Raw genomic sequence first — 14037 nt, 5'->3', positions numbered from 1 at the left:
TCTTCAAATATTTTTATTTTATCTTTCATAATTATACACGAGCTTAAATTAAAATTAAAATCCATTATTTTTAATTAATTTTCTCTTTTCACATTGTTGAAATCTTCTTTTTTTTAAAGCAATTAGTTATGTTTGTTTTTTCTAAATTTCAAACCTCAAATTGAAGCTTATGAAGAACTATAATTTTTAAATTCTTTTTAAATTATTAGTGAAAGAAAATTGATTTCTAAAAAAGTATATAAATTTTTATTTTTCAAGAAAATTCATCTTAATCTTATATTTCAGATTGTGAGGTAGTCGATTAAACTTGGGTTCACTCGATATTTTTTCTTTATTTTTTCAAATTTATTTTTGTTCATTTTCACATTTCATTATTTAGTTTGCTTGAGAGTTGACTTTTATTATTTTATTCAATTTTTTTGTATGAAATTATCCTGGTCTCATGATCAAGTTACGGATTTAACATGTTAACTTAAGTTTATTTTTCATCCCTTTTTAAAAATAATTATTTTTAGTTTGTCCTTAATTGAGTTTTGAAGTATTGTCATGATATCAACCATAACTTTATTAATAATATCAACTAATTAAAAATTTATCTAATTACATCAATTAAAACTAAATTTATCTCAAATCAACAATAGTATTAAATACAACAAGTAACCCAGAAATCAATTTAAACCTTGATTTCTCTAATTCAAATCTAATCAATTTTATAAATAACATTAATTGTATAAAAACACATATAATAGCATCACTAAAAGCCTAAAATTATCTCAACATCAACAAAACACCCAATTATCAAACACAACATAAATAATCATATAATCAAAACTCAAAATTTATCTCAAATCAACAATACTATTAAATACAGCAAGTAATCCAAAAATCAATTTAAACCTTAATTTCTCTAATTCAAACCTAATTGATTCAATAAATAACATTAACGGTATAAAACACACATATAATTGCATCACTCAAAATCCAAAATTATTTTAATATTAACAAAATACTCAATTATCAAACATAACACAAATAATCATGAATCAAAACTTGAAACATCTCAATTCAATAATAAAACTTATAAAACTAAGAGATAATGGCTGGGTGGTGGTTCCACTGGTTGTCACAGTTGTCACGACAAGTAGGCTATCAATCAAGCTTGGGCAAGTGATTTGCAACAAAAAAAAAGTAGTAGAAAGACTTGTGGAGATGAGGGGAAGATGATTTCTGATGTTTTTTGGCGATTGGAGGCTGTTTTTGTGGTGGTTTCTTGGTTTTTAGGGTTTTTCTTTTGAATGAATGATGACCACAAAGAACATATGAGTGTTTATATATATATCGTAACCGCGATTTAGAATCATGATTGTATTATGTAATCGTTATTCTAAATAATGATGTTTATTAAAATTATAATTATGAATAGTAGTTTTGTTAAATTATGTTATTTATGCCCTTCCTCTAAAATTTTATGCTGATATTTTTCAAAAAAATTCCTTGATTCTCCCTTTCATGTGGAGTTTCCGAAAGCTTTAGCACTGAAAACCCTACTTCAAAGAGGTGATATCGCAAGCTACAAATTGGCACGTTGTCTGGCTACTTGTTTCACATCATGATCACTCGTGTTGTATTTTTAAAGGTTGTATTCTAGATTGTAGGGACATAGATAGAGGTCTTAATAATTACTAGCTAAGGTATTGAAAAAGCGTAGAAGAAAATGTGTCGGCATTGTGGACTTGTTTTCAGATATCATGAAATTTTTAATTAATAATTGAAAAGATGATGCATATATTTAATAAAATTATAGTAAAAAATATATAAAAAATAAGTGTAAAAAGAGCCGGCAGCACTACTTAAATACCGAAGCAAAAATTGTTCTTTATTATATATATATATATATATATATGGAAATATTTGATTTGGTGTATAATAATAATAATAATAATAATAATAATAATAATGGTGATGATGGTAATAATAATAATAATATAGTTGATAGTGATAATTTTACCATTTAATATTAAATTTATTAAGAATTGAGTTTCATTGTTTTTTCATGCATGGTACTTTCGGTCTAATGACTTGGATTATAGATTTAAAGAGTTGATGTGACTCGTCATTCTCTTTTATTTTTTGCTTTATTTTTTTTTAATTTCATTATTTAACATTGATTTTTTTTAAAAAAAAAAGCTTTGTGATTTTCTTAAATTTCTTTTTTATTAGGTTAACCCGATCTCATAACCTAAACCACGAGTCTTGTAGGTTATAACGAATTAACTCATCCTTTATTACCCTGCTTACATATTTATTATACTATCTCATATTGACTTGATCCTGATTTTTTTTTCTATTTTTTTTTTTATCTAAGTAGATACTTTCAAGAGTTCTTTCCCCATGTTATAATGATTTGTTTTTTTATTTGATTATTTTTTATTTTTTATTATCTAATTAAAATAAAACTAACATATCAAACATGTTTAATTCACAAAAAGATCACAAATATACAAGCTGCACATATCATATCCCAGGTAGAAGCTGCCAAGTGCTAAGCCTGTGAACCTCGAGAAAACGGTTGCTCCTTCCACATATTTTTCTTCCCAAATCACACTAATTTCTATTTTCTTATTCTGCTCTGAAAATTTTTGCTTTTACTGCTACAGCTAGTCCTTCGGTGGTTCCTTTAAGAAAATATATGCCTTCGGTGATTCCTTTACAGACACTGGCAACACCAGGTCTGCGTCAGGTCCTGTTGGTTTTCACCATGTCTCAAACCCTCCACACAACAACACCTTCTTTCATCACCCCACCAACAAATACTCTGATGGGCGGCTTGTGATTGACTTTGTAGCTTAAACCCTTACCATACTGTTGGGAAGATCCATACCGATAACAACGTGTCAGACATGATAACCAAACCTTTACCAAGAGAGAAGTTTGAGTTTTGCAGAAGGAAATCAATTTTGTCAGAGCCTCCTAAATTGAAGCTTACATGTTGATCGTCAGCATGACGAATTCCTTACATAATGCGTGAGGGGGAGATTTGTTGTGTGGTCCTGCACCATGTGATGGTGGGACCACCACATTAATTAAGAAGAGAGGCAGCTGGCTGTCTCTTTAAATTAAATGGGCTGGCCACTGTAGAGGCAGTAGCAAATTTGAAAAAGAGAGCAGAGAAAAACGAAAGAAAGGAAGAACACAGGCTGCTCTCTGTTGCCTCTTCTTCTCTTTTCTCCAGTTTTTCTCTGCTCTCTTGTTCAAATTTACTACTGCCTCTATAGTAGCTAACCCATTTAATTTAAAGAGGCAGCCAGCTGCTTCTCTTCTTAATTAATATGGTGGTCCCACCATCACATGGCGCGGGACCACACAACAAATCTCCCCCTCACGCACCATGTGAGGAATTCGTCATACTGACGATCAACATGTAAGCTTCAATTTAGGAGGCTCTGACAAAACTGCTTCTTTTATGCAAAACTCAAACTTCTCTCTTGGTACAGGTTTGGTCATCATGTCTGACACGTTGTCATCGGTATGAATCTTCCCAACAAAGTGGTATCAGAGCTTCTTGCATAACTTGTTCAGGAATAACATCAATATCATCATTAACTGATTCAGGATCACCAACTAATGGTTCAAAAAGAAAACCACCATTATCATCATTTTGCAAATCTCCCCCATGATTAGCAGGCATCAAAGGCAACTGTGGAGTAAGTCTTGGATTTGAATTAGATGGAATAAAAGTGGTTGACTCTGTTTTCTCCTTCTGTTCAAAGTCTTCAATGGTTTGATCTTCAAAGAAGATAACATCTCTTCTTCTCACAATTTTCTTCTCCTTTGGATCCCACAACCTATAACCAAACTCATCATCTTCAGAGCCCAAGAAAACGTATTGCTTTGTCTTGCTGTCAAGCTTAGACCTTTCATCTCGAGGAACATGTACAAATGCTCTGATACCACTTTGTTGGGAAAACTAGAAACAAATAACCGGATTAATTCAGCGGAATACAATTCACAATTTACAAGTCCCAATCCTTTTCCCTCTTTGTGCAGTAAAAAACAGAATCAAACAATGACCAAATATAATGCAAATAATCACACAAATCAACAACAAGATTTTTAGGTGGAAAACCTGATGCGGGAAAAACCACGGCACCATAGTCCACCTAAAAACTTCTACTATCAACAAATAATGGGTTCATAATTTTTCTTTCTCAGATTCAACTAAGAGATACAACATATATATCATCAAGAATAATTTATTCTCAGATTACAACAAGATTAAAGGAGAATTATTTGAGAAAAACTCACAATACTGATAGCCCCGTTTTCTGTCAAAACGGCCAGCTTTCACACCACCAGTCTTCAATCCAATTGTCCAGAATAAAGAGTAACATATCTAGAAGATGCTGTCAAAATCTCAGCCCGATCCAACGGTGAATGAGCTAGATATCGAAGGAAGAACACAGGCTGCTCTGCTGCCTCTTCTTTTCTTTTCTCCCGTTTTTTCTCTACTCTCTTGTTCAAATTTGCTACTGCCTCTATAGTAGCCAACCCATTTAATTTAAAGAGGCAGCCAGCTGCTTCTCTTCTTAATTAATGTGGTGGTCCTACCATAACATGATGTGGGACCACACAACACATACTTGCCACGGGGTCAGCTTTGCTGTTGCTGGCTCCACGGCAATAAATCACGCTTTCTTTGTCAGGAACAACCTTAACCTTGCCATTACTCCTCAATCTATTCAAACTCAAATGATTTGGTTCAACAAGTTCTTGGAGAGTCAGGGATGCAAAGGGGGAGTGTCATCGAGGCATGAGTGCAAGGCAGTACGTGATGATGCATTGATCTGGGATGGTGAAATCGGAGTCAATGACTATGCATACATTGTTGGATCTTCCGTGTCAAGTGACACAATTAGGAAGCTTGCAATCAATCATCTGCATCACCGGATTCCTACAGGTAATAACCGAGCTCTCATGCTTCTACATGGCAATAATTCCATTTTAATTAACAAGCAAGATCAATATTGCTGTTGATATCATTTATGTTACTTGACTTTATGAAATTACAGACATTGCTGAAGAAAGGTGTGAAAAATATTGTTGTTCAAGGTCTGCCTCCAACAGGATGCTTGCCACTGGCCATGACCCTGGCCCCTGTAGATGACAGAGATGATTTAGGCCGCGTGAAGACTCTAAACAATCAATCCTACACCCATACTATTGTTTACCAAAAGACGGTGCAAGATCTCAGGAAACAGATCCCTGATGCTGTCATTACTTATCTTGACTACTAGAATGCTTACTCCATGGTTATGAAGAATCCGAAGAAGTACGGATTCAAAGAGCCATTCATGGCATGCTGCGTATCAGGAGGTCCACCCTACAATTTTGAAGTGTTTTCAACATGTGGCTCATCTGATGCAAGTGCCTGCCCAAACCCTTCTCAGTACATTAACTGGGAAGGAGTTCATCTCACTGAAGCCATGTATAAAGTGCTCAGTCGCATGTTTCTGAGTGGAACACGGTCATCCTCCATTTGCTTCCTTGAGGGGCAGGAAACAGCACGAGTGAATGGTTCCTGATCTAACAAGCTTCAGTAATGGTGTTTATGGTCAATGAGATCTAGCTATATGGTTGAGTACTTGAGTTAGCAGTTCAAAACATACATGTAGAAGTCACCAAATATACTCTGTGTGAGACATTCTTTCTTCAGTCTTTGACATTTCTTTTCATAATTTAAGACATATTTGAACTCGAGGAGGATGCTTTGCTTGGATTTTGGAGCAAGATAAAGAAATAGAGGAGGATGCTTTGCTTCCCAAAATGACAGGCAGATAGATCCTGAAGGAGATTTTATGTAGCTCACAGAAATAGAAAACTAAGCTTATGTTCCTAAAGAAAACATTTCTAGCCTCCTATGAACGTACTCTAATGATATTGCAGCTTTAGTCTTCGAATCATACAAGCATTCTACTCTGAATCTCTCATCAAGAATAGGTTGATAATGCTTCAATGAATTGGATTTCTTCTTGCCTGACTACATTATCATATCCTTGTAAAAGCAAACCCATACATCAAGGCACTTGAATCTCATAACAGAGTCAGTGCTAAAACTTAAATCTCAAATTTAAATAACTGTTTAAGATAATATGCTGACAAGATTTCAATTTCTTGCAACATGCTTGTTTACACGAAAAATGATTCTCTCACAACTTTTTGCAAATATGAAATTTCCTGGAGCCTGTCAGCAAGGGTGTTTCAGTGTAACATTATATACATCCAATCCCACCTTGATCAAGTTGGTTATTGCATCACAATACTACTCAATAATGTTACAGTTGCTGGTAGCAACACTGTGGATGGTGACTGCGACCCTAGCCTAAGAAAAACGAGCAACCACTCATTTACTGCCAGATTCAGAATAAAATATTGAAATTCGTTTAGTTTCTTTCAATAGTCTTAATTTTAAATTTTGTCTGATGTATACATGATGCTAGAACTGTTTGGCATTACCCCAATACCGCCATCTGCGAGCCTTGTCAAATTAAAGCAATTCTCCTTAAAATAGACTCATAACTACATGATTTGCCAGTAGTTTGTGACCTCAAACTTCCCAACTACTTCCTCAAAGGGTTGACTTCTGGGTTTAAAGATCATATAGGATGCGCAACACATTCTAGCTCAACCAATTTTTCTGTTTTTACCTTTGAAGACGGCAAAAAGGGTCATCTCAACAATGCAGTTAAATATCAGCCAGAATTCTGCCTTTTCTCTTTACCCTGCAATCCTTGTGCCCTCTTCTCTAACCCTTCTATCCTCCCCTTCTATAGTTTTCCTCTCAGAACATGCTAGGATCCTATTGGAATTAGCAGCAGCACTGGTAGACTCTACTTTAGCATTGCATATTGTCTTGCTTTTATAAGATTCTCGACACACTTCTCCGCATCAACTTCTATGACAAGGAAATCAATGTGAATAACCTGAATGGTTGATTGTGCAGGACTAAACATTTCCTGCTCTTAGCTAGAGACAGCAATATGCTGCTGAGGAGAAACATAATGTCTTCAACATTTCGACAGAAAAATTTATATATGGTATTTACAGACCGGGTTCTGAAACGGTGTATAAAAATAGAGAGAAATAAGGAGAAAGAGAAACAAAAGAGCGTGCCTTTCAGAATATGAAACAGGCATCGGTGCAACAGTTCTACTCATATACTTAGCAGATCACAATTATGTTTCTTCTGTTCTGGTCAGTTGAGCAGGAAATCATACCATGTAGACATTCTTCACAAACTCTGACCTTTCTTCCTATAGATTATGTAGTGACATAAACTGAAATTTCAAGTATCAAGTTGATCTCTACTGACGCAATCAAACAAGGCTGAGAATACAATAGCAAATTTGTTCATCCATGTATTCTGAAGATGTGGAATATAGTAGCTCCAAACTACTAATTCATGATTTCTGTCACGCATGCATGCAATATGCAAGAAACCAAAATATTATATTGATCAACTTGTTCTGGTATCATTTTCATGGAGAATTTTGCTAATTCAAGCTTGACATGGACAACACTAGAGAATACTACACGTAATCATGAATTCACTAAGTGAGAACAGAAACAAGTTTCTTCATGCATCTAATGTTTCACCTTTCAACTGAAATGTGATTGTGGAATCATTTCAAAAGGCAGGAAAAAGAAAAATACGTGAACAAGCATGGAATTCACCCCTTACACTGAAGGAAACTTGCTAATAATCATGTAACAATTAAGAAGGTCAGCATGTTAAAAATTAAAGCATCCAAATTGTTCGAAAGATAAAGATCTAAAGATTTCAATGGCACAGCAAAATGCATGACTGGCTTTCATTCTTCAGCAAGCATACCATTCCCATAAATCAGTCCAACAATCAAAGTCAATTCATGATACCGTGACAAATTCCCAAAGCAACAAGCTTCTTAGAGAATTGGAAGAGGCAGATGTCGTTTGAAGTATCTCCATGTTCCTTTCTCTATGCTTACACATTCCCGATGTCATTCTGAACACAATAGCCAGGGTTTCTTCCATTGATCATCTACATTATTCTGAACAGTTAATAAATTATGAAAGGAATTTCAATGTGGAAACCTCACCAGACTTTATGTCCATGTGATGGCCTGCTTTTCTTTTATCCAAATTTGAAATGTCATTCTCCTTGTCTATCAGATTAGATTAGGTGCTCATAATACATCAGGAATAGATCATCCGGGATATCTTTTGGCAAATTGTTTATATAAAGATAGAACCTCAAGATATCTTCCTTTAATACGGTGTTAGTGTCAACCACATCACTACTGCAAGTGAGAACCCAAAGATCTTCTGAATTTACTCTCTTCAGACTGCCTCGACAAAATGGGCAAGATTCTGACCTTGTGTTCCTGCAAAGAATGGGTGTCAAATGTTAAACCTGTGGGCCTTTTCCACTATTACACGTAATGGTGGACAGTATCAGAAATGAAAGAGAAAACAATGAAGCTTTACAAATTACACACCATTCATGGTAGCAGTTGATACACATTGCATGGCAGCAGCTTGGCACAACCATTTTTGTGCAAGGTTCCAAGCAGATCCCACATTCGTCTTCCCTCAGCAGGTCTACATCTGAAAGCTTCCTCCTATCTTCTAGTCTGTTCTTGACAATCATCTCCAGGAAGTGGCCTTCTTCCTGAGTTACGTCTGGCTCCTTTGTATCACCATGAAGACGCTGAAGTGATGGTAATATAACAGCTGTAATTTTGAGTCAGTCAGACTTCAATAGATATATCTAAGCATGAGAACCAAAAAAATTTCCGAACATAGGATGTCAAGATATTATATCCCATTGAGGATTTATCACCAAGAAGTCTTGGAAACACAATTCTTAACAACATTATGGCTTTCAAGAATGAATGACTGTGTAAAGGTCTCAATGTAACTAATCACTTATGAAAAAAAGAAAACCAGAAACATGATGAATGTTCTGTAAAGCAATATATGCCACCATTCCCATCCTTGTACCATTTTCTGTATATTTTATCAACAGTCATTCTTTAGATATGAAAACTATGGAGGAAGTACATTTTTTTTACACACCATAGAATTGCCTAATAGTTGCTTTCCGTCCGCATGAAGAAATCTTCGGCTTCCTGTCTGAGCATACCTAAAAACAGAAGTAATTATTCAGATCACCAAATTTAAAGAACTGTTGTTTGATTCTTGAAAAGGAAAAAATAAACTGATTAGTTTGAAAGAGTAAAGCATAATAAGCAGGTAAACAGCTGACCGACCTTGTATACAACAATGTGGAAGAGGTTAAAATAAGTTGAAAGTAGACATGTACATGAGCAATCCATCCATTGGAGCAAAAACAGAAATATGGGTGCCAGGTGATTATAAACCAGTTTCATTTGAAGACAGGAACCACTTTTGGCTCTTGGAATAGAAGCTGCCCTGCAAATGTCAACCCTCAAGTAAATTCACACATGAATGAACCTCAAAGAAGTAGTGTTGTAGTCTTAGCAGTCCAGAATTCAGTTATGCTTGGCTATGCTCCAAAATCCAAACAAAACATAGAAACTAAAATAGTAGCATAAATGAGGCTAACTCTGCAAATTATAGTACACACAACACAGCAGAAACACCATATTTTCTAGAACGAAGGCTTGCTCTTCAAAATGCAAAATAGCTATAAACAGAAGCAGTTGCATCATTTCTGGTGTGCCAAGTTTTTTATTATTATTATTACAGGCTATAACTTAAATTCATCAACAAGAACTGAGCGTGGACTGTCAACAAACCATAATTGCCCAGATGAGTGTTTTGTTAGAGTAAGCCTTGAATTGTACATGTAATCATGGAATTTTTCTGGTTCTCCATAGCATAATAATAACATTACAAGAAAAAAGATGACAGTTTACAAATGAAACGCAACACACAGGCCAAAAACTTCTTGAATTTCAACAGCAGCAGAATCTCAGCAACTAAACGAATATAAACAGCAAAGAAAACCAATATCCCAAAAAAGAAAAAGAAAAATAGAAACACTCAGAGAGAACACTCACAACACATTAGCATGCTGAATATCAGCCTCGAGAACCTTAAGGGAGTCTTTGTACGATGACATCGCAGCAAGCTCAAGATATTCCATCATCTCAATTACTTGCTTGTGGTCTAAATTTACTTGAATTATTAATTTCAAGAACAGAAGAACAAGTATTCCAAGAAAGAAATGATCAAAAAAGGAAAGTGGAAGCTTTTCTTGCTTGTTGAACAAAAACAAAAATCAAAGAAATAAAAGGGAAAGTTTGTTCTTTGGAGTCCAAAGCCTGGAAGGGGTGAGAAAGCAATTGTACGAGGCAACTTGGTTATGAAACTCAAAACCCATCACATACTTAAACATGAGAGATTTTTTATTTTATTTTTTTGTTTCGTTCTTTTGTTTATAAAATTTTCAGTTGATTTTATTTTGGTAAACAGTTAGGATTCATGGTTTGACTTTGTTCTTGGTGCTGGACAGTCTGCCTTTTGGTGGTACAGTTAGGAGTAGGTGCTTACTTCCTCCAATCAAGAAACAAGCTTTTTTGGCAAGAAAGAGTTCGGGAAAAAGATAATGTATTTAAATCCTAATTAATTCATTTTGATCACCAGAGCTGGATTTAAACTTTTGCTAATTTCAACCCTTGATAGGCAGAGCCAAGGCTAATGCTGCTCTGCTCGACTATGATTTATTGCATGGCAGCACCCTCCGTGAGGTGAAATATGGATTGGTACTAATAAAAAATGTTGAACAGAGTACAAAGAAACAAAAGCCAATCTTCTCAAATGCATCACTATACATATACATTACCCGTAGGACTATTCCATCCTCCCCTTTTTTTCTTTTTTTAGAGAGAGAGAGATGGAGACTTTGACTAGTAAACGGATGAACAACATTTGCCCACCTTAATTATGAGGGAAGCATCCTGCATTTAATGAGATAGGACTCGGCATTTCCAAGGCAGAGACGAAAGAATGGTGGTAGTAAGCAGCAAAAGTTTCGCTTTCATTTTCACCATCCTTTGGTATTAAATTCCAAATTTATCTTCAGTTCGGTTTAATTATGCTACTAGAAAAGATTTATATAATTTAGATTCATTTTTAACTGATCCAGGCTCAGGAAACTCGTTGAAAAACTCCCTCCCCCCAGCTTTCTAACAAATGGGCTCTCTTGGTTCGCCTCTCTAGGCCTGTAATATGATACAGTCCATCATCTTACAAAGTCACAGAAAGCTAGAAGACCAATCCTTTTAATTAGACATTGATGCGATTCTCGAATGGTTGTTAGAAAGTCCAAAAAGATCTAATAAAAATATAACATAATAAGAACATATCTTAAATTCCCAGTATTATTGGAATAAGAATTTTCACTCTACAAATTATACAAGAAAGACACTATAAAACTAATGAATATTCAATAAATCAATTCAATTAATTAGAGAACAAAAAAATACGAGAATCTCTCTCACACAAACTGAATAAAATTGACAACAATGGTATTATTAAGTCCGAATATTTTGTTCTTATAAAGAATATTTATATTTTTAAAATAAAAATACTAATAGATCTACTATTATGGTCTAAATTGATCCATTTACAAAATTAGCCCTAAACATATATTAATAAACCTAAAAGTATGGATCCAAACAAGTCTTGAGTTGTACCTTAAATCTAATTAATAATTAAGCCCGAACAAGCTTTGGATCTTGGCTCATTCATTAACCCAAAAGCATAAATTAAGAATAAAAATCTAAAAGAGAATCAAAAGAAATAAAAGACAATTGAAATTAAAGTATTTATATAGCCCCTAACCACCACACACATATCTTAGGAAAGAAATGACTCCAAATTTTTAATGAATCCAGGCCACATTAGGAATCCTTATAGCCTAAGCTCATACAAAATTTTATGGCCTAAATAAGCCTCATTTCATCTTCTTTTGTTGTTTAAATTTAACCCATTACAAGTTTAGACTGATTGGGCAGGAAATAGCTAAGAAAAAATAATTTGTCAACGAATCTGTCAAAAGAGTAACATCAACTTCGACCAATTTTGAGTACTATGTTCCCAACCTCTACTTGATTTGAATTTTTTTCACAATATAATTTCACGTGTCTAATGTCTTCCTATAAAATTTTAGTTCGATAAAATATATGGTATGAGAGATATTCTCAATATTGCAAAATTGTTAGCAAACATTTTAAGACAAGATTCGAACCTAACTTGGTTCATGTCCGACATTGACTAATTGCTTTAAGCGTTAACTCAGTTTTACTCTATCTCCACTTTTAATCCCCCCTCAACGCAAAAGCTTTTGTACTATATGGCCATTAAGTAAACTAATGGTTTAAAGATTGTTAATTTCGTTTTGTTTTGCTTGGAATGACTGGTATATCTTGTATTATTTTTTAAAAAAGAACAACCTGAAATATATTTTATCTCATTTTGAATTTTGTTCAATTCAAGACTTTTTGGCTAAATTCCATACAAGATGTTTCAGTTTCATTCTGTTTGTTTTGTTTTGTGAATAGTTTTTTATAAAAAAATATATATGTTTTTTTTTTAATTTTATCATTTAACACTTGGTTTATAGAAGATTGGAATTTTATAATTTATTATGGTTTGCTTTCTTTGTGGTTATCTTAGTCTCATTACACATGTCACAAGTTTGGCATGTGAACTCGATTGATTTGAGTTTTTTATTTATTTTTTAATTGATTTTTTTCCAACTTAATCATTAAACATTTGGTTGATTATGAATTATGCCTTGTCATTTGTTTCAATTTGTTTTCTATGAAGTTATCCTAATCTCATGACCTACATCACAGGTTTTGCGAGTTAACCTAAGTAGACTTAGGTCTTTTTATTATGTCATTTTTTATATTGAATGTTTCCTAATTTCACCATTCAACAATGAATTTATTGGGAATTGCGCTTCATAATTTATTTTTATTTGCTTTATATGAGGTTATCAAAGTCTCATGACTTAGGTCATGGATTTGAAAGGTTAACCTAAGTTGACTCAGGTCAATCTAAAATGTTGTTGTCTTAATATTTTTTTTTAAATATCGTCTTGAATTGTTTTTAGTCAAACAATGTTTTTACCAGTTATCTAGATTGTCATTAGACTCGTCAAGTCGATCGAGTCAACTCCTACACAGTTTAAATTTTTGTTTCTATTAGAAAAACATTAGCCACCCTTGCATGTTTCATTTTATGTTAAAAAAATTGATCCGACATGTAATGTAGTGCGGATAGAAATGTTTAAATTTTAAAATTATATTTAGACACTTTATATTGTGTTTGGAATTTGAATTATATAATTTCAAGTTAATTTATCTTTGAATTTGATTTGAAAATATGTATTTTAAATTAATATTTTGAATTATTTATATGAATAGTATAACCTTAAAATGACACGCCAAAATACTCTGAAACCAAAATTTATCATTTCAATTAAAAAAAACAGAACTCTAATCATATCAGATCTGACTTCGTCAAACACAACTCATAGGGTGAGTGTTTGGATAGTTAGGATGAATTAATTGTCATTTTAGATTACAACTTGGTCCTTTTACATTTGAAATTATAACTTTTCAGTCCTTCAATATTTAAAAATTCAATTATGGTATAAACTTTATTTTTTCTTGTTTTTAGATCCCTAATTTGAAAGAAGAGAAAGAAAGTTGTCAGATTCTAATGGTAGAAAAAGAAAGTTGTTAAATTTTGATAAAAGAGCAAGAAAATCTTGGTTGATATCGATTTAACTTATGAAAAAGATTGATGTTGGTCTCAATGAATTTCATTTGATAAAAAGAGTATCACTTATGTGTTCTTTGGAACTTACATCGCTTGGGATGATAGATTCGAGCTCGGAAATTTTTTAGTTTCGGTTTAATTTCGAGGTTTTAGACCTGTTTTTGGATTACTTCATATCATATAGGAGCTTATAAAAGTGTATAAAGTGTTTGAGTTAAAATG

At 33.5% G+C, this 14037-nt stretch overlaps 1 protein-coding gene and 1 pseudogene across 2 annotated transcripts; one reads left to right on the top strand and one right to left on the bottom strand.

Moving 5' to 3' along the window:
* The first annotated feature begins 1096 nt into the window (after nt 1–1096).
* Nucleotides 1097–5571, top strand: LOC133678869 (GDSL esterase/lipase At3g48460-like; annotated as a pseudogene).
* A 2136-nt stretch (nt 5572–7707) lies between these two features.
* Nucleotides 7708–10575, bottom strand: LOC133678203 (E3 ubiquitin-protein ligase AIRP2-like). Of its 2 annotated transcripts, XR_009835910.1 has the most exons (6): nt 10083–10575; nt 9309–9471; nt 9115–9181; nt 8535–8769; nt 8136–8420; nt 7708–8041 (listed from the first exon to the last, which is right to left on the bottom strand). XR_009835910.1 is itself a non-coding variant. In XM_062100439.1 (5 exons), the coding sequence occupies exons 1-5, from the start codon at nt 10169–10171 to the stop codon at nt 8210–8212; spliced, it is 765 nt and encodes a 254-aa protein (XP_061956423.1). In that variant the 5' UTR covers nt 10172–10575; the 3' UTR covers nt 7708–8209. The 2 variants fall into 2 exon arrangements, 1 of the variants encoding a protein (XP_061956423.1); XM_062100439.1 differs by having other exon boundaries at nt 7708–8420.
* Nucleotides 10576–14037: the final 3462 nt, after the last annotated feature.

This window comes from Populus nigra, chromosome 18 (assembly GCF_951802175.1).
Source record: "Populus nigra chromosome 18, ddPopNigr1.1, whole genome shotgun sequence".
Taxonomy (NCBI): Eukaryota; Viridiplantae; Streptophyta; class Magnoliopsida; order Malpighiales; family Salicaceae; genus Populus; species Populus nigra.
This window is presented reverse-complemented; position numbering and strand designations above follow the sequence as displayed.

Excerpts from the sequence above, each read along its gene's own strand:
- LOC133678203 (XM_062100439.1), bottom strand. The coding sequence starts at position 10,171 with ATGATGGAATATCTTGAGCTTGCTGCGATGTCATCGTACAAAGACTCC. Across the intron at positions 9,182-9,308 it reads TCCACATTGTTGTATACAAG|GTATGCTCAGACAGGAAGCC; the intron begins GTCGGTCAGCTG and ends TTCTGTTTTTAG. Across the intron at positions 8,421-8,534 it reads ATCAACTGCTACCATGAATG|GAACACAAGGTCAGAATCTT; the intron begins GTGTGTAATTTG and ends CATTCTTTGCAG.